A 19,641-nucleotide genomic window follows, 5' to 3' on the forward strand; every position below is an offset into this window, starting at 1 on the left:
ATTTTTAAGTAGCAAGTCTTGAAGCCTTGTTTATATACTGCTTGTTTAAAAAAGGACAATAAATAGACAACGATGAATAATTGTGATTCGTAATTGTGATTTCAATATTGACCAAAATAATCGTGATTATTATATTGGACATAATCGTGCAGCCCTAACCCCTTACACACTTGCACCCTCGAGGGGAAAGCACATTTGAGGGGCACAAGGCATGTCACGCTGCAGCGGGTTGTGTCAATGATCAAAAAAAAAAAACAACAACAAAAGAAACAGGAAACTTGAGATATAAAGTTAAGCGGAGGAAGAAACCGAGAGTAAAAAAACAAGATTAGGAATTCAGCTATTTTAACAAAGCATTCATAATTATAGTAATTTCGATATGGGTGCTAAGATTTCTCTTCGTAAAAGACTGAAGAATGCATTGCTCGTTGTGCAAAATTATGTGCAGATTTATTGCAGGCATATTTGAAAAAGTGCAGGTATTCTGTGACTGAGAGACAGTAAAGGCAACAATTACACACCTCTTGTACATTTCCACAAAACTTTAACTATGTCAATGTGTCCAAACGTCAAAGTAGTTCAATTAAATCTGATAATAAAAGAACTAAAATTCTCAACCATCTTCAATCTGTTATCCTAATTGCATAGGTGCCCAATTATAGAGCTACTGTTGTTAAAATATACCATTATGGTTAATATTTTTTTTTCTTTGTGGAGATTCTCAATCATCCAAGTTACAGTAAACTGCAAAGGTTGAATCGTGGAAAGTAAGACCTTTTCTATTCGACGAATTTGTTGTCTTGTCTTTTTTTTTTTTTTTAATGGTAAAAAATTACTTGAATATTAGTGCTATTTGAGAAAATATTTGCTCTCTTGCGGCAGGTTTGGCACAATAGAAAGAACTACCAAACACCAATTCTGTTTTTTGACTTTCTGATTTTATTCATAAAACAGACAATGATGTTTTTAAAAAAAAACAAACAAAAAGCAATGTGTAACATGAAATATAGTTCATTTAATTTGCCTGTTCATAGGATTAACAGAAAAGTAACATTCAAAGTTAATTGTACACACTGGTATGTATACTGTTGCGGTGAGTTTCATGAGTTGCCTGGAGCGAGTTAATATAGCAAACGCACGGTAACCGTGTAACATGTTTCCACAGTATAACATAGTTTGTACTATTTCATGTTTCAAAATACACCAATGAGTAAGGACATTTTCAATAGCGACCGTTTTAGGAGATAGTAGTGTGTGTTCCTTCTCTGCCTTTGATAAGCTAGCCTAGGCTAACTGTCATTCATATCATACATGGTTAGACCATTTTAAAGTGATGGATTGAGGAGATAGTCGTGTTTTTTTCCTGCTGTTTAGCCTGATGCTATTTCAAGATAAGCTAGCCGAGGATAAATGTCTTACAAGTGTGAGTTAGGACACTTTGAATAGTGATTGTTTTTGAATAGATAGTAGTGTCTTCTGATTTAAAGGCTAGTGCTAGCTTAAGATAAGCTAGCCTAGGCTAACTGTCTTCCATGGGCGAGTTGGAAAAATTTAAATAGTGATTGTTTTAGGAGAGAGTAGCGTTTCTTCCTAATTTAAAGCTAACGTTAGCTTATGATAAGCTAGCCTCGGCTAACTGTCTTACATAGGCGAGTTTGACAATTTTAAATGAATGTTTTAGAAAACAGTAGTGTTTCCTGCTCTTTTAAAGGCTAATGTTACCTTAAGATAAGATAGCCTAAGCCAGGGGCATCCAAAATTTTTCCTTTGAGGGTCATATGCAGAAAAATAGAAATACTTAAGGGCCACATATTTATTTATTTATTTTTTTTACCATACCTTGTTAAACACGAAAAAAAAAGTAAAACAAGTAATTGCACATTGTTTTTATGTTGTAATTATTTTTTAAAACTGCTACATCAAGGCTTACTGATGAAGGCGATGAGGTAAATTCATATTTTTTTTCCCCCATACTTCTAACGGTGTCTCCCATCAAACCTTTTTATCAAACAGCATTGCGAGCTGTGTATTTTTAGCAAATGCTGCTGGCTGCATAAAATGTGGATGGTGGGCTGCAAATGGCCCCCGGGCCATAATTTGGACACCGCTGGCCTAGGATAACCATTTTACATTGTTGAGTTAGAACATTTTAAATAATGATGCTTTGAGCATACAGTAGTGTTTCTTCCTGATCTAAAGGCTGATGCTGTCTTAAAAAAAGCTAGCCGAGGCTAACTGTCTTAAATAGGCGAGTAAGAAAAATTTAAACAGTGACTGTTTGACGAGACTCCAGTGTCTCCTTGCGATTTAAAGGCTGACACTAGCTTGAAATAAGCGAGGCAAGGCTAAGTGTCTAAACATAGGATAGGGTTCTCCTTTAAAATAATTTTGGAAAGCTAAACCAATTTCCTCGTAACTCGATGTTAAACAGTGTTAATAATAATAATTGTTGCATGAAATTAATTTAACCACAAAACACACATCCCCATTTTTCGTTCATTCATATTCAACATCTTCTCCTGAGTCCTTTAAACTACAAGAAAGATGTGACTGGAAGTGGTACATTGAACCTTTTTCCACTTTTTCCATTACTATTCAACCATAAAAAAAGCTCACACTCAAGTTAACCAAGCAAAAAACAAACTTGCCCATTTTTATACACAGAATAAGGCAAACCATCTCAAATTAAATACATATAACACCGCAGGATTATTGATGACGTTCAAAGCTTTTTTTTCTTTTTTCTCACAACATAATAAGTACAATGCTAGGATTTAGAATTGCTAAAGCTCATCCAACGTGCCGTGTTGTTAAAGCGGTAATTTCACCCTTCATGTCGCAAGGGTGTGGCTTCAACACTGTCTTAACATGCTGATTTCCATCTAGACGAAAGAAGCAGACAGAAGGGTAAAAAAAAAAAAAATATTTTGTGCTGTGCAGTTAGCAAGCCACAATGGTGAACACACGAGCATTCCAAAGGTATACCTGTGGGCAAACGTGGCGTCCCTCACCGGCTTCCATCACTCGATAATCTGCACGGACCTGTACGCTGCCGTGGTGCTGTCGTTGACGAATAATGACTTGCTCATTCCTAGCTGTGGAACAATCCGTTCAAAAACAAGAGCGGTTACAGGAATTGCACTGAGCCTTGAAGGCCGTCTCATAAGATAAACACTACATACGTAAAAGTCAAGCCCAAAAAAGCTATCGGCTCGCTGCAGAAGGTAGCGCTTGGATAGCTACTGATGCAAACGCTCATTTATTGACATTCATAGCTTGTGTAAAACAAAAAGCTATCGTATGTTGTTACATAACTTACTTCGAGACCACAATGAAATGAGTTCGTAATTATTGTAAACACCTTTGTAAACGTCCCATTAGGCGACTTAGCTAATTATTAGTTCGGCGAGCTTTAATATGACGAATTGATTGAACTCATTTAATCTACAGCCCAGCCCTAATTTGGATTCAAAGACAATGTATTTCTCACAATTGGTCTTGGTCCCGAGACTCGTCTCAACCATTTTTTATGGGTCTCAAAGGCATTTTTAGACACTCTTCTCTTCGTCTCAGAGAGGCAAATTCAGGATTTTTTCAGTTTTGTTTGTTAATGTTTTATTGCCTACCTTATTATTTGCTCGATTATGGAATGACACAGACACACATACACGTAATAAAATTGTACCTAAATAATTTTAAATGTTACTTAAAATTGGAATGCAATATATTCGGATTATTACTAAATATATTAGTATATGTAGTTGCAATATATTAGTATTAGCAGTACAAAAAAGTGAACTACAACCAAACTGAAGCATCACAGCAATATGATAGTGATGTGTTTTGCCGCCTTCTACCATTGTGTGCTTTTGAGCTCGAACACACACGCCATTCAGCATATCGCACTGGTGCTCCCGACGCAGCTTGTGCGAGCCTTCTTGACAGCTCCATTTAAGAATGTCGGTGCCCTGACCTTTTAGCTAATCTCTCCATTTCCCTACATTACTCCTCCCACAAAAGACTGCGAGTCCCGAGAACCAGTCCGCCAAGATTCCAAGCGGACTGTTTGTGCTTTCACTCAACGGCTCGGGTGGGGCTTAACGGAGAAAGTGATTGTGCAGCCGGAGTAATAAAACATGCGCAAATCTACACTGCTGCCCATGTGCTCTGTGTGTGTTGTATTGTTTTAGTCATTTACCTTTTTCAAAATGCTTTGCATGTTCTTGTCGTTCCATAAGTTGTAGAGGAGCACAGAAGCTGCTTTGCTGCCTTTGGGAAAAGCGCTGCAAGAAAAAGAAGCATGTTTCTTCTCCAAAATCACATTATATTTGAACTTCCCATATGCAATTTCACAACATACGGAAATCACTGGAAAGTCAGCATACGTTTGAATGGGCTGAGCACAAGCTCACACCTTGGAGCGACTGAACTTTTGCAGCGCACAGTTGTTGCGCAGTTATTTTACATTTGAATGCACTCGAACAATTGCATTGTCACAAACCGCCAATGAATGACGCAACAACAAATAATTTCAGGTAAAACGCGACATTTAGCATTTGCATTGTTTAAGGAAATAAAAGGAATGCATCTGTTTTTCAACAGACATAATTTTTCAGGGGTGGGCTGAGGGAGGAGTTATTTTTCAGCTGGACCATTAAATAAGTTATGTTAAAGTTAACATTTGTTGAAAGCTTTTTTCATTTTTAATAGATTTTGATCGTATTTACAGTCACCGCAGCAAGTGAGGCACAAAATAACTGAGAATTGCTTTGCAAAAATCACTGAGAAACACAAGTATATATTCATGTATGTTTGGCTAAAAAAGCACAGCGTGGAGAGTCTCTGTGTGCATTGACATTTTTCAACTATCCGCACTCATTTTTGTAATATGATGGTAGCGCTCCAGCCTAGCAACCAAAACAGTTCCAAAAAATGTTTTCCGAATCCCACATTCGCGAGCCAAACTGTAAATGCTCACCCATTGCCGCTAAGGTCGGCCAGCGCAGACACCAAGTCGCCGTCGATAAACCTCTTGTTGACCTCCGTGTCGGCCATCATCAGATTGCGCACCGTGTTGCAGGCGGTGGCAATGCTTTCATCGGAGTTGCCCAGCTCTCGAGGGCCAGCGGAGAGCAGACCGGTCAGCTCCGGTAAAACCTGCTTTGCTGCACCAAAAGACCAGAGACCCTCAGCGTTGCTGCCCAAACGCAAGTGGACGAGAGAGCGCGCTTCTCACCCATGGCGGCCTGCAAGCCTCCGGTTCGGCCGATGTTTCCCAGCAGGGACACGGCGGCCTTCTGCAGTTTCGGCTTGGGCGACTTCAACAGAGGGGCGATGTGCATCAGGGCCCCCAGCTTCTGGACCAGAATCTGGCTCATGACGCTGGATCCCTGGATGAGGTACACGGTGGAATCTTATACTACAATTGCAAATGGACTTCTTTTAATATTTCGACCCAGCATGGGCAAACTAAGGCCCCGGGGCCGTATACGGCCAGTTAAACTCTTCATCTGGCCCACTGAACGTGAAAAAATGATCAGTCGGAAAGAGGGTGAAAATGTTAATATCCTGCAGGATAGCATAGCTATCAGTGCTTCAAACTAGTCATTCTAAGCAATAAAAAAGCTACATTTTGTTCATTTAATTTTCTGTTAACAATAAATAGTAATATACAGTATATAGTACTTGAAAAACACTGTTCTAATGCGTTTGCTCCTGATCCCGTCAAACTTTAGAAGCCTTTGTGGCCCCCAAATCAAATGTTTGCCCACCTCTCATTTAGACAGTAATCATTTAGCGCTTAAATTAACCCCGCAATGATGTGAACAAATGCTAAACCGACAGTGGATACCAAAACGCGACATACCCTCTGCTAAAATGTCCATTATTTTCAATGAGAGCAAGACTTTTTGTTTCAATGTTTTTTGCCCCCCCCATAGCTTTGAAACATGTAATATTTCAAAGAAACCAAGGTTGAATATATTCATTATAATTCTAAATTGCAACATTTGATCAAAAGTAATATCGTCTTGGTTAAATGTTCAGATTTTTTTGGGTGGTTTGGCATGGAAATTTCCTAACTGATAGAAATAGGAGCACTCAACGCTTAAAAAAAAGAAAGATCAGTTGAACTGCAAAAAAGTGGCAGATTCTTTTTTTTTCTCATCTCAAAAATGGCCTTTGAATAGAGGGTGTGTTGACCTTTCCTATCCACCGCGTTCCATCGCTGCCACGGACTTACAAAATCTTTGCTGGCAGTCAGGTTCTGCAGCGCGCCACAGCACGCCTCCAAGGTGGCGTCTTTCTGGGACGAGCTGAGCAGGGACAAGTAGGTCTGCATGGCTTTGGGATGGCACAGCCACTTGGCGCCTTTCGGCTCGCTTTCGTCCAGCATTCCTCGAAAGCTATCGAAAGAAAACTGAGAAGCGTAGGAGAACAAGCAGGTCAGCTTGGAAGAAGTGGTCCATGGGGATATTTTTTTTGGGGGGGGGGGTTCTTTCTACCTGTTTCTGAACTTTGCTGCTCTTGGGGCTGAAGCACCCAACCGTTGGGCTCCTCCGGCCAGATTGGCTCTCGGTTGAAGGGACGAAGTCGGCGAAGCACTTGGGGGATTCGGATTCCAGTTGGTAGGTCAAATTATGGAGGATGCACGCACAGTTTTCCACAGACTACAAAAGGACACAAAGAAGAAGAGATCGGAGATTTGTCAGACGGACAAATACCATGATCCTGAACTTTCTCCAATGGATTTTACACAATCAAATTGAGCAACATAAATTTTGGAGTGGAATGTCTGACAGGTGTTTTAAACGCATTTTGGGTGTTCCAAAAGTCATCAAAGCTCTTCAGGGTTTAGCGCTATTAGCAAGTTATTGATAGAATGAACCAATTGGGAGCTGCACACACCTTTCACCAGATTATCCCAATCGGGAGGGAACAAATAAAGTTGCCTAATATTTGGACAAGAGTCTAATCATAATCAGTCTCATGTCCCCTCAGAAGTGCCTTCAAGTACCCCCATTTGAAAAGCATTACAGAATTACATTTATTGCAATTTAATCAGAGAATAAGCAGAGCGAACCTTATCATCGGGGTTGCTGTCGGCCACACAGGACTGGAGGTAACACATGAGGGAATCGACAAGTCCACGGCAGTCTCTCATGGCCGTCCTCTCCCTCAGCTGGGCGCAGCTCAGGTTGCTGCAAACATTTGAAATTTTGATCATCTTTTTCTTTTTTTTTTCATTAGATCCATGAAAAAAATGTGCCGTTTCACTACACTCTTTGGCATACTAATAGAAAAACCATATGTTACTAGTACAAATGTTCATATCTGCAGGCTACTAGTGAAGCGCTAGCTAATTTGAAGCATTGTCCAATTTACTAACAGCAGTTTCCAGCTTTACCTCAACTGTAACAGATAGTTGTGTGACTAGTATTTCAAAGTTGTCCTACAAAAAAGTACAAGGTAGCTAGCAGCTTTCCACTACTTCAAAATATTTCTGCACACAAGTTAGACCACTTTGGCATACTTACTAGTGAGTCAAAACATTTTGATGCTACCAGCAGAGTTCAGGAAGCTACTAGTGCATGAAACATGCATAGTTGGGTCTATTAGTGTTACTGGTACACTAGTATTAGGAGTGCACCCCAAAAGTGGTAGAAAAGACATTATAACACAATTTTGTGGAAACCTGATTCATATTCCAATTAATTTAGCTCTCAATTTGAAAAGAAAAAAAAAACAGAACAATTACTGTCATGGCAATAACTTATCTGCAGATACCCTTTGAAAATTTATGTACCCTTGGAAGTGCCTTCAAAAACTCAAATTTAAGAAGCAGTGTCCAAATAGTCATTATCAAAAAGCGCAATAGTACACATACTAATAGTAGTAATACTTGCTCATCATTTTAAAATGATACTGTTCCTGTCAGGCGCATTTGCATAAACATAACAAAATAAAGTCATACAATGATATACAAAAGAGCCATTATAACACAAGTTTACGAAAAGCTGCTTCATGTTACAAACAATTTCCTCTTAATTTGAAAAGAAAAAAATGTACTGTTTGATGTCATGGCATTAAATGACCTGCAGATACCCAGTGAAAATCTCACACACAACCTGACAAGCGCTGCACTAGTGTGCCAAATAGTCTTCACTTCTCCGAAGGCTTTCCAGAATTTCCTGCTGTGCACTTACCGCAGGCACCCCGTGGTATTGTAGAAAACCTCCGGGTGGATGTTGTTGCTGGCGCTGTCGTCCGACCAGCGAGTGAACGGCACCACCACGTTCTCCGTCAGGGCGGGCAGCGCCGTGGCGATCAGTTCTCCCTTCAGCTCGTCGGCAGACGACAAATTCCACAGCAGGCCTGCGGGCGTCAAAGATACGGTAACCCTTGGTTGATCGTGGAGGGTTTGCTAGTTTTGAATGCATGCAAATATTGCACCTGTGATCTGCTTCTGTGTCTCGCTACATTCGGTCTCTTTGAGCAGCTGCAGCGCTTTGGCGATGCCGCCGCACTGTTGAACCTGCAGCTTATTCTTGTGGTTCTTGAAGACCAGGTTCCGCAAGGCCCCAGCGGCAGCTTGGCTCACGGCGGGACTCGGGCTGCGAAGCAGAGACACCAGAGTGGGGATGCCTCCAAGCTGGAGAACCTGATGGGAGGAGGGGAAAAAAAAAACTTGCTGAAGGTATAGAGGTGGAAAACACATTTATAGCTTTATCTAAACATACGGTGCCAAATTACGAAACTATTTGTTTTGAAGAACATATTTTTCGTTTTGTTTTTGTCCGTCAATATTTCTTCATCATGTTGATGACTTTAGTATTTACGACAGTGTGTTAGGGTCACCTCGTCATGAAAACAAAACTACAAGAAGGGATTCTTGAAAGTTCTCTTGACCAGATTTCGTCCAAATTTGTTTGGTTTATTTCTCACCACGTTTACTTTAAATCTTGTCATGGCGATTTCTAATCTCGTCATGAAGATTCGGAAACATGCGTTTTAAAGATGAATTTTACCTATTTTTTCCCGTCATGATGACTTTAAATTTGATGATTTTTAATCTCTTGATGAATTTGACTTTAGTCATGATGAATTTTAATTTCATCATTGAGAAGAAAGCTCGTGATGACGATTGTTGATCTCATCCATGATCTCATTGTGATCATTTTTAATCATTCACTATGATTTTTAATTGTCATGCCGATTTTACAAAATCGCATCGTGACTTTTAATCTCGCCATGATGATTTTTAATCTCATGACCACTAAATCAGACTACTTTTAAACATTTAAAACTGTCATGATGACTTTTAATCTTGAGATCAAGTCCCATGACAACTTTATCAAATCTTGTCTTGTCGTATTTATGTTTTCCTATCAAGACCCTAATACACTGCGGAAAGCATGATGTATTTTACAATTCATGATTTTTGATAAACGATTAGAGGATGCTCGCAAAATTCTTGCCCGGACTGCACTTGAAAGCTCTCTAACCTCTTGTTTGGCACGCTCGTCTTTAAAAGTGGTTTGCTGAATGATGGTGGCGCCGCACTGCTGGAAATTCTCCTCAGGGTGAGACAAGAACTCGACAGCTTCCTTGATGTTCAAATCCGCCACGTTGAGCGAACTGTTGACGCTGCAGATGCGCCCGTTTTTGCTTCTTAGTTGCCTACCACGAGACATGCTGACGAGAAGCAAACTCACGCTGACTGCTGTTCAATCTTGGACGTTTTGATTCCCTGCGACTGATCTGGAGGCGCTTCCAAAAAGCGCTGTTGGCCCGTGCCCGCGTGGAAGCCGTTGCTGGTGGAGTACGTGCTGAGTCTCTTCACTTGACTCTGGCTCAGCTGCCCTTTGACTCTCTGCCCAATCGCAAATTGAAACGCAACAGAATGAATGCTGAAAGCCTATCGGCGAGTTGCCACAAGTAGAAAAAGGATCATCACCCTGTTGTTGGGGGGAGCCAAGGCAGGATCGCTGCGGCTGGATTTCATCCCGACGGGACTTTGAGGCCAGTTGGAAGCGTTGATTTGTTGTTCCCACGCGCCCGATGAGCTGAGGTGTCTTGAGCCCAGGCTTTTCGTGGACAGAGAACGGCTCTTTTGGGCATATTGCTATTAAAAAAAAAACAAACAAAAAAACAAAGTTGTGTTTTATTTTTGGGCATATTGCTACAAAAAAAAAAACAAACAAAAAAACAAAGTTGTGTTTTATTTTTGGGCATATTGCTTTAAAAAAGAAGAAGCAAAGTTCTGTTTCATTTGGAGAAACAGCAGTATGAAAATGGGCTTATGAACTCCGCGTAGTTTATTTTGCCTCACGCTAACCAACGCGAGAGGACTTTGCCTTTGTTTTCGTTTGCCGTTTATGTGGAGGGCAGCGGAAAGTGGCGAACGATTCCACAGAGCAGGTAACATAATATGTGCAACAGGAGACTCCCTCCAAGCGCTGCTGAACACAGGAGTGCATTGTGCGCAGCACTAACACAACCTGAATTCGCGATTGCACCACCAATTAAAACGGCTTGATCTGATCTAATTACAAACAGTTGCGTCATTGGTTTATTTTGTGTGGGAGTGCCATGCCATTTCCCTTGGTTGACGTCTACCTGAAATGGCACCTAATTCTTCACTTCAGATGATAAATGAAGAACGCAATCGATAATGGTTACTTCAAAGGTCACTGACCTTTTGCATTCTATTCTTCCTGCTTCCGAGCACACAAGCTTATGTGTCAAGAGTTACGGAAAGTAGCAAATCTTTGTATGATGAGGGAGGGGTGATAAGCTCTGACAGTTGATTGCATGTTACTGCACTTTCTCTGGAAAAATTTACAAAGATTTATTTGATCAGTCTGATAAAATAATCATTGACTCAGGGATGTCTGATACCACTTTGGTCCACACCGATACCCGTACGAGTATTCAAGTCTTAAGCAGTCACCGAAACTACAGTAAGTGCGAATCCTATTAGTAGTTTTGATACATAAAATTTATCGGGGGGAAAAATGTATATATGTTGTATTATCACTGATAATACAGATAATAAATGCCTGATTATGTGTGTATACAATCAGTCGTATTCATCCTCATGAGTCATTATAGACTGGGAGGCCTACCCTGTTAAACAACAGACACGCCTTTCAATTGAGGAATAGCATTCAGTCGGCCAGACTTTAATTTAGCATTGTAACCGTCTGGGAGCAATGCTGCTTTCAAGCTCCGCCTGTTCCATAAAGATACACTGTTTTCGTATTTATGTGTGGTAATTACTAGCAAGTAACAGCTGATTTTTAAAGGGGCGGTCAACACAGCATTCTGATGAATAAAGTTTGTGTCATATAAATGAACCCTCTTATGTTTGATTGCAAGTAAATAAGAGCGCTGGGTCACTTTAACCCGGGGTGTATTTTTTCACCCAAACTTGTCAAAAATGTGCAAAGACCAAATCCAAAGTTCTGTTTGAAGTTGTGAGTTATGTTCATTTCTTAACAACAGCAATAATATCTTTGGGTCAATATGACCCGGAGGTGTGATTATTTATCCAAAAGTGTCAAAAACTCATTTTTTGACAAAAAAGTTTCTCTTTTGTTTTTTTTATTGTAAACCCACACACAAAACAACAAGGGCAACACTTCGTTTATACCCATGTGTTATGTTGCTTTCTCTGGAATAGTATTAAAATCCTGTGTCAACTTGACCGTGGTCATGTGTGATTATCCAAAAGTTTCAGAAACCTTTTTGAGTGTAATTCTGCTAGCTAACACATTTTGTGATTCTGTGTTTCCCCTGATGAACAGCAGTAATATTCTTGGGTAATTTTGACCCAGGTTTTGCATATTTATTTATCATCTTACAGTATTTACCCCAAAAGGTTTCTGGGTAAAATGCATACAACTGCAATTTTAACTTGATATGATTATTATACATATGGCAGGCAGTCTTGTACTTACAAACTACATTCAAAATTAACTTTCAAATGGGTCCGTTTGACCCGCTACATAATAGAAAGTTAAGCAATAAAATCCGCCTATTTTTATCCATCTCAGGGGGGCGGCCTTTTTGCCACTTGCTGTCACCCGAAAATGACATCACAGGCAAGCTGAAATGTAATTGGCCTTTCTCTAAGACCCAACTTATCTCTGATGTCATTTTTGGCCGACAGTAAGAGGTAAAATGGTCGGTCACCCGCCAGCAATATTTTTCAAAAAGCAATGGCTAGACAAAGAACTTATTATTGTCAAAAAAAATAAATAACAAATGCTCAGACTTGACTTCCCATTCAAACAGGCAGCAACGTATCACAACTTCATCACAAAGCATGACTCACCCTATTGGCTTGGTGAAGGCTGCCTTGTGTTTGCCTGGCCAGTCGATAAGCAGTCACGCCACTTACCGAGCAACTATAACTCTTTGTTTACGTAACCCGAAATAACCTCTGAACACAGCCACTGAGTGTCCACTACCCCATTGCAAAATCAATAAGATTCGTTTCATGAAACGGAGCAAAAACAAATTGGATGAAAAGTAAAATCATGTGAAACTTGCCATAAGAATTTTGGCAAATCCCATTGCCTCCATGAGGTAATTCATCTAACTTGCAAGTTGTTTCTCAATTTGAGAGAATTAAATGTGAGAGCGTGATGGAAGCAACAAAAGCCTCAGAATATCATTTAGGCTGCTCTAAATTAGCTGCCAATCAAAAGCTTCTTTTTTAAAAGAGTTCATGATCACAAGCAGGAAAATGTTCCAAAACAAATGACCACACTGGAAAACATCCCAGGAGAAGAGCAGTGGAATGTTCTGGTCAGTCTCCCATTCTCTCTTACAGTGCACTTGCAGAAAGTAATGAGAGTGTTCAATTACCGCTTTGTTGTACGCCGCCGACTTGGTGGAGACGCTGCGACCAAAAGTGCCATTGGCTTTGGTGGGCAAAAACTGGAATGTTCCAAACTCATCCAGTGGTGACAAAACTGGCAAAGTGGGGCCTGTAGAAAAAAAAAAAAAAAAAAAAAAACACTTAAATGAGGGTGGGGGGTGGGGATTCAAGGAGACAAATGATCTTTGTCTTTTCTGCCAATAGTTTACCATCCTTATCGTCAACGGCAACATCAAAATATCACCACAAATGTGATTTGCAAGAGCATCCTGTATTTCTCCCGTATGGCTGCAGATATGAGTCTTTTGGTATTCAGAGTCAAGTTTATTTGTACAGCCCTGAGTCACCACAATCTCAATAAAATTAAAATGACTTTATTATTTCTTTGCTTAATGAAAAACAAATATATACACAGAAGACCAAATATACATTTACAGCTAGATATAAATACAGGTCATCAACTTTTATATATTTTTGGGACAAGAATCAATTCTTTACCATACATAAATATAAAGGGTTTTTAAACAACCTTTTCACCATAATTAATGGTCAATTAAACAAACCACAGAACACACATTTGCATCGGGTCTGGTTTTTTCAACAGTGATCAGTACAAACGGCAACGTCAGGCTGTCAAAATCAAAGCAAATTATTTGCATTCAATATAATGTCTTTGAAAGTCAATCTGACAGCTCTCAGCAGCCAAGATCAGATATAGATCACTCGAATGCTGATCAGCTACATCGTCAGCATAATTAACTCTTTAAGTGCAAGGCGTTATAGGAAAAGGAAACCTCTCGAGGGCCACTATATTTAGCGTTTTCGCTCATCTTTCAAGGCCAACAGAATATTGTGTGCTATGTCTATGTAAATATGTGTGGTCTCATATGAAAGATTAATTTCCATTCCCTACTTTGAACTGCATGTATGTAATATCTGTGTTGTAAGTGTGGAAACACTGCCATCCAATGGTCACAGTTATCACTACAGTGCTTAATTGGCTAATAGTTGGTAAGCATTATTCAAGGGTATCAGCTACCCACCATAAAAACAGATTTGATGAGAATTTTTTTTTTTTATTTGTTATTGTTATTACTATTTTAAAAAGACGAGAATACTTATCCATGGCACCGAAAGTGTTCAAGTCCTTGAATTAGTGATTGAACATGATTTCAGAACAGCTTTGTGTTAACTCGTGACTCCTGGTGCAATAGTCTGTCAGTCAAGTTATAGTCATTGCTGCGACATGCTTCTGGGAACAACTTCAAAATAAAATCATGCCAAGGTTTTTGTGTCCTATTATTGAGAATGATAAGATTTATTTTGAAGTTCTGACCACATTTGGTGGCGTTTTACTGTCATGTAGCGCATTCTCCTGCGTACCCCATATCAAAAACGAAAGCCAGAAGGAAACGGATGTCGTGCTGTGCATGAACGAGAACTCTCGTGGCGTTTTAATCTTGCGAGATCTCGTCTCATCCTGAGTAAACGCGTCTGTCTGGGATGAACAAAAGCAATGAATAGATGGAATCAAAAGACACAAATGACAGAATGAGGCCATTAGTGGAACTTCACTCGTTTGTTCGCAGGTGGAATCATGTGTCCACCTTTGTCGCAATGTGTGAACAAGTTAACAAAAAAACTAACACCCAACAAAAGTGTTAAGATACACTCATACATTTTCCACACGGGCGTGAAACAAAACAGACGTGACATCATGTCACCTGCACGAACATGCTTCAGAACTTTTCTTTGAAATGCCATGAGTCATTAACGCGTGCTTATCATGGTGCCAAAAACCGTGGAAACATTCATGGATTATGGTATATTTGTCTGGTTTCCACAGTCTTTACTTGCATTTTACTCAGACATTTGCCACAATTTTTCTGTTAAATTTCAACAAAATAGGACTCATAGGACTAAAATCGGCATCGTGCAGTTCCATGACATGCAGAAAACGTAAACTCCCTGGCGGAAATGATTGGGTAGCGATGAGTACTGACACAAAATATCGGTATTAGGACAATACTGTATGAGGCCTTATTTGAAGGTATCCGTACTTGCATATTGTTTTGGAGCAGTATTATGATGTATACAGATTTTATTGTAACCCTAACATTCATTGCACGTGCATAACTTGCTTTAGTGTCGGAATTAACTCATTCAGTCCCAAAGACACATTTTAAATTTCTTTCATGAGTCTAGATTGGGTTTAGGCAACCCCGTTCCTAGATAGCCACACACTTGCATGTTTTTTTGTTCTCTCCTACATCACACCTGTTTCAAATAATCAGCTCATCAGCAAGCCGCATAAGCCTGATGACGATCTCATATTGCTATTGTGAAAAAAAATGTTATTGGAAATTCCTACTAAAGACTGTTTTTAGAGGCACGGCGGGATGTTCTTATTTGTCTACTTGAACAAGTGAAAACTACAGGGAAAGTTAGCCCGTAACAGCATGAAGAATAGATCCAATTGATACACCCTTTAAATCATCTTCACCGCAGTTGTCAGTTATCTTTTTTTTTTTTTTTTTTGGCTGACGAGCAATAAAACAGCTTCTACTGGCTAAACCAGTAATGTGCTAACATTTGCTAATGGAGAATTAATCAGCTTGTTTGTTGCGGTTCTTTCCGCGCACCTGTTGCACATTAGCGAGTAAGCCATAGCATGCTCATTTTAGCATGATTTGCATGACTCAAAGAAAACATGCTGTTAAACATAACATGCATGATGATATAACAAAACCATTATGAATTTTAAAATGAAAAAAAAAATCACTACTTTACTGTCTTGAGGTTTAGCTTAAGATGAGTGCCAAACATGTGTCGTGCCAAATATTCCAATAATGAGGCTAGGCTGCTTTGGACAGGCTTGAGGTGACTATCAACTACACACCATATTTCACACTCGGGACCACATGTCAGCAAATAATAATAACATGTGAATGCAGGAGCTAGCTGACAACTAAGCTTCTGTACTCGCATTGACTGTCAACAACAAAAAAAAAACTCCAAGTCCTTTTTCTGTCTTTCTTTCAAGGAAGCACTAAAGCTTATGTGTGAGGGGTCTAAAGCCACATTCCTTTCTTGGGGGGAGCAAATCACCCCTACAGGGAAAGTTGGACATCAACTCCTTCGGATTGCATTCACACGCGTTCACAAAAAAGTGCAGTTGGAGTGCACAATAGGACTATTATACCTGGACTGAGCTGTTTGGAGCTATTTGTTCCAAGGCTCTAACATTCAAACATCAAAAGGTAATGGTAATAATAATACAATAAATATATCGTAATGATAAAGTAAAAAAAAAAAAAAAAAAATCATAACAAATTACCTAATATTTCCTACACTTCCGTGAGGCTTTGCAACAGACAAGTTTAAATTTAGAAAAAAAAAAAAAAACGTCATTAAAAAAATTGAATATATTGGAAGAACATCCATCTCACACTATAGGTCACTGGTATAAAAAGATAAACAAAAGATGATTATTTGTAGTAAATGAATATTAGGGTGGTCACTATCAACTATTTTTAGAAAATTCATAATTGTAAAAAAAAATGTTGAAAATTTCCTGTTGCGGTGTTTTGTGAAACCATTTTTTCCTAGCAATTACTGTTTATTAACCAATTACTGTTTATTAGTGTTTAGTGGAACAAAACAACAATTCAACAATTAAGTGATGTCACATGAGAGGGATTCATGTTTTACTCAAACATTTTAAAAATGATTCAAATCTTGGTATGGTCATTGACCTTCAAAGTAAAAGTGTTTGCAATTTTTTTTTTTAAAAAATGAGTCTGCTTTCACGAAATTGTTCAGAAACTCAAGAAACTGCTGAGAAAAAAAGATTCGGACTTTAAACGAGTACTTATTTAAAGTTGTTGATTAATTTTGTTTTGACAGCTCCAACAATTATGGACACATTTAATTTTTTTTTAATTTAATCTTTTTTATGGGCTTTAACTTTTTTTTTCTTCACGTATTACGTTTTTTTCACCACTCTTAAATGGAATAGAATCCGAGAGACAATATTAGAAAGGTACAAGCAGAACGAAGACCAGCTAATACCTATTGAAAATTAAGCACCGAAATCAGGAACTTTTGGAGTGTCGTTTCCGAACTAATTGCGAGTTTTCCCAGTTGCACGCGCGCAGCTTTATTCCTTACTTGTAGGAGTGCCGTTCTTGCCGTGTTTGGACTTGCTCCTCTTGATCGTCTGCACTTGATCCAGCACCCTGTGCGCGCCCGTGTGCAGCCTGGCGTCGGACGGCAACGCCAGCGAGGTGTCGTCCACCTTGCCCACCGTCATGGCCGAACGCAGCGGCTCTGCAAGCATCATCTCCTGCTTTCGCTCGATCGAAACCCTCGGCTTGTCCGGACCAGCTGCTTCCTAAGTCGGGAGACGCGCGTTGAGCTCGGAGCGCTCGGCGGACTCTAGCACAAAAACCCGAGAGGCGTGGGGCGAGCTCCGCCCTTCCAGTGCGCCTGCGCCGCGCCCACTCCAGCTGAGATGGGAACGCAGACGCCAGCAGGCGCTCACTACACTCACAAAAAATTCAGCAAAAGGGCTTTACTTGATTGCACACGACTGTTACGGTTAGTGATGTCTGACCTAGTCACCTATGTAAAAGTGAGTGCCACAGGGTTCACTTTAAAGCCCACTTATGTTTCTTTTACTGTATGTGCAGTACTATAATCACGTGTCTGTCACAGGCGGATGGATTGATTGCCCCAGCAAAATTAAACACTTTCAATTTTGTTGTAGGGATGTATGATTAGGTGGTTTTTTTTGCATTCAAATGGTCTTTTTGAGGGTCTTTTTTTTTCCTCCATTCTGGGTTGATGGTACTCTTGAGAGTAGTTTTTTGTGTGTGTGTGTGTGTGTGTGTGTCTGTGTGTTTTTTAAATACTGTGATAGGCTGAGCTCTGATTTGTTGGCTGGATTATGTTGGACAAAACAGAACAAAACCACACAACACAACAAAAAACGAAAACTAAACCAAACAAAAGAGCCCTCCGATAAATTGGAAAGAAAAACTTCTTTGGAGGAAAAAAAGATTTTGATTTCTTACTGGTTTTCCCAATTGGAAATGCTTTCTTCAGTTGTACGTTTGGATAAGTGGAATGTGATGCCATCATTCGGCCTCAAGGCCAATTCCTCACATTTCTTAATGTTGCTGGTCCATACTTGTAACGGTGAACAATTTTGTGCTTGCTGTTCCTTGCCCCTTTGAGTAAAAGTGCTGGTCGACGGATGCGAGGTGACTTACCCTTTCAGTCAGTGGCAAGTCAGTGGTCTGCTTTTTGTTGCTTCAAAGCATTTTTTTTTTCCTCAATGTGTCAAAAATATGACACATAAAGCTATCAGAAACTGAGTCTGGGTGGTTTCCTTCGAATGAAGTTTATGTGATACTGTTTAGATGAGTAACTTGTGGCGTTACTTTTTTGGGGTTGGGCCCCAGTTACGATCTAAACAGCAGATTACGATTGTGTGTTTAGGCCGACCTTTGGTGTTCTCGCGGGTCACGGTGACTCACTGCTTTGCGAGCGTTTTATCCACCCATTTGTTGTTGTTATTGCTGGCTTCGGTAGTGAGTTAACAATTACTCATTTGACTAAATTCTTTCAATAAAAGTTTCTCCCCCTTTCGGAAAAAGGTCATGGCAGTTATTTTTCGCGTAGGTTTCGCACTTGGGTCGAGAACATTGACACAAATGTTGATGATGGTAAGGCATTTTAAGCAAAACAGGTCACAGCACGAGCAAGCTTTCTCAAATACATTTTGATGAGGAGGAGGAGCTAAAATCAAGTAATGTGAACACATAACCGGATTGTTTCTGGTTACGTTTACGCAGATCTGAATTTTCCCACCACACCCGTCACACCTGCGACGCAGCAATCACATGTTAGGTCTGTAAAGTTCCCGCGCGTTAACAACAGCGCTCATTATGGATGCTGACAATCGATCAAAGCAAAGATTAACTGTTTCATTGTGTGTGTTTTTTTTTTTTTTGCTCGAATCCACAGAAGTGGTCACGCTAAGCATTACCGCTTGTAGTGCTAGGGAAATAAAGTTAGATTTGCGAAACATTTGGCACAGGATTTTTGTTTTTAAATCAATTAAATTTGTTTTGAAAATTAAGATAGACCTTTTTAGACCTTAGGTCTATGATACTGTACAACATGTAAATCATATGATTACAGTTCAGTTATATTTAACCTTTAAGTTTAGTTTATGTAATTTTATGAAACGTTCAACATTTCTAATACTCAAACATACTTCAACATTTTCACAAAAATGTATGCAACCCACCACACACTGCATTGATTAATATTGTGTTTGTAAAATATTAATTTCGCAGCAATATACACGCATTTACGCCAATCCCTGGGTGTGGCCATTTTGCTACTTGGTGTCAATTTCGCCACAGTTGCTCAGGTAATGACAGATGACTTCTTTTCTGAGTTTGGTCATGTGATGAATGCAAACTGAGCTCTACACGTAACATAGTTGCTACACTACAAATTATGGCGTTGAGGTAAATAAGGTTAAAAAAACAACAACAAAAAAGTCACAGGTGACAACAAAATTTGTGACGATTGAGCCAATCAACACATGCGGCCATACTTTCTATATACCATGAACTGAATGAGTGCCATTAGACCATAGCAGTACAAACAATAAACAAATCATTAAAAAATTCACAAGTCATAAGTCACATTTTACATTGCATAAGTCTCTTATGTCTTAG

The 19,641-nt window shown here is 39.6% G+C and overlaps 1 protein-coding gene across 2 annotated transcripts; it reads right to left on the reverse strand.

Moving 5' to 3' along the window:
- Positions 1-916: 916 nt before the first annotated feature.
- Positions 917-17,340, reverse strand: pkp1a (plakophilin 1a). Of its 2 annotated transcripts, none has more exons than XM_088408929.1 (15): positions 17,057-17,340; positions 12,874-12,995; positions 9,956-10,123; positions 9,714-9,871; positions 9,504-9,636; positions 8,452-8,659; positions 8,205-8,373; positions 7,082-7,199; positions 6,504-6,668; positions 6,242-6,418; positions 5,237-5,390; positions 4,979-5,165; positions 4,199-4,283; positions 2,986-3,095; positions 917-2,882 (listed from the first exon to the last, which is right to left on the reverse strand). In XM_088408929.1, exons 1-14 carry the CDS (start codon positions 17,226-17,228, stop codon positions 3,021-3,023), a joined length of 2,091 nt encoding a protein of 696 aa, XP_088265055.1. In that variant the 5' UTR covers positions 17,229-17,340; the 3' UTR covers positions 917-2,882; positions 2,986-3,020. The 2 variants fall into 2 exon arrangements, with proteins under 2 accessions (XP_088265055.1, XP_088265054.1); XM_088408928.1 differs by having other exon boundaries at positions 9,504-9,645; positions 17,057-17,339.
- Between the last annotated feature and the right edge of the window lie 2,301 nt (positions 17,341-19,641).

This window comes from Hippichthys cyanospilos, chromosome 2, assembly GCF_059441005.1.
Source record: "Hippichthys cyanospilos isolate Australia breed blue-spotted pipefish chromosome 2, RoL_Hcya_1.0, whole genome shotgun sequence".
In the NCBI taxonomy this organism is placed as follows: domain Eukaryota; kingdom Metazoa; phylum Chordata; class Actinopteri; order Syngnathiformes; family Syngnathidae; genus Hippichthys; species Hippichthys cyanospilos.

Coding starts and splice junctions, on each gene's coding strand:
- pkp1a (XM_088408928.1), bottom strand. CDS start 17,228: ATGATGCTTGCAGAGCCGCTGCGTTCGGCCATGACGGTGGGCAAGGTG. Junction 9,646..9,713: donor AAGATTGAACAGCAGTCAGC/GTGAGTTTGCTT, acceptor GCGCATCTGCAG/CGTCAACAGTTCGCTCAACG. Junction 8,374..8,451: donor GACACAGAAGCAGATCACAG/GTGCAATATTTG, acceptor TGACGCCCGCAG/GCCTGCTGTGGAATTTGTCG.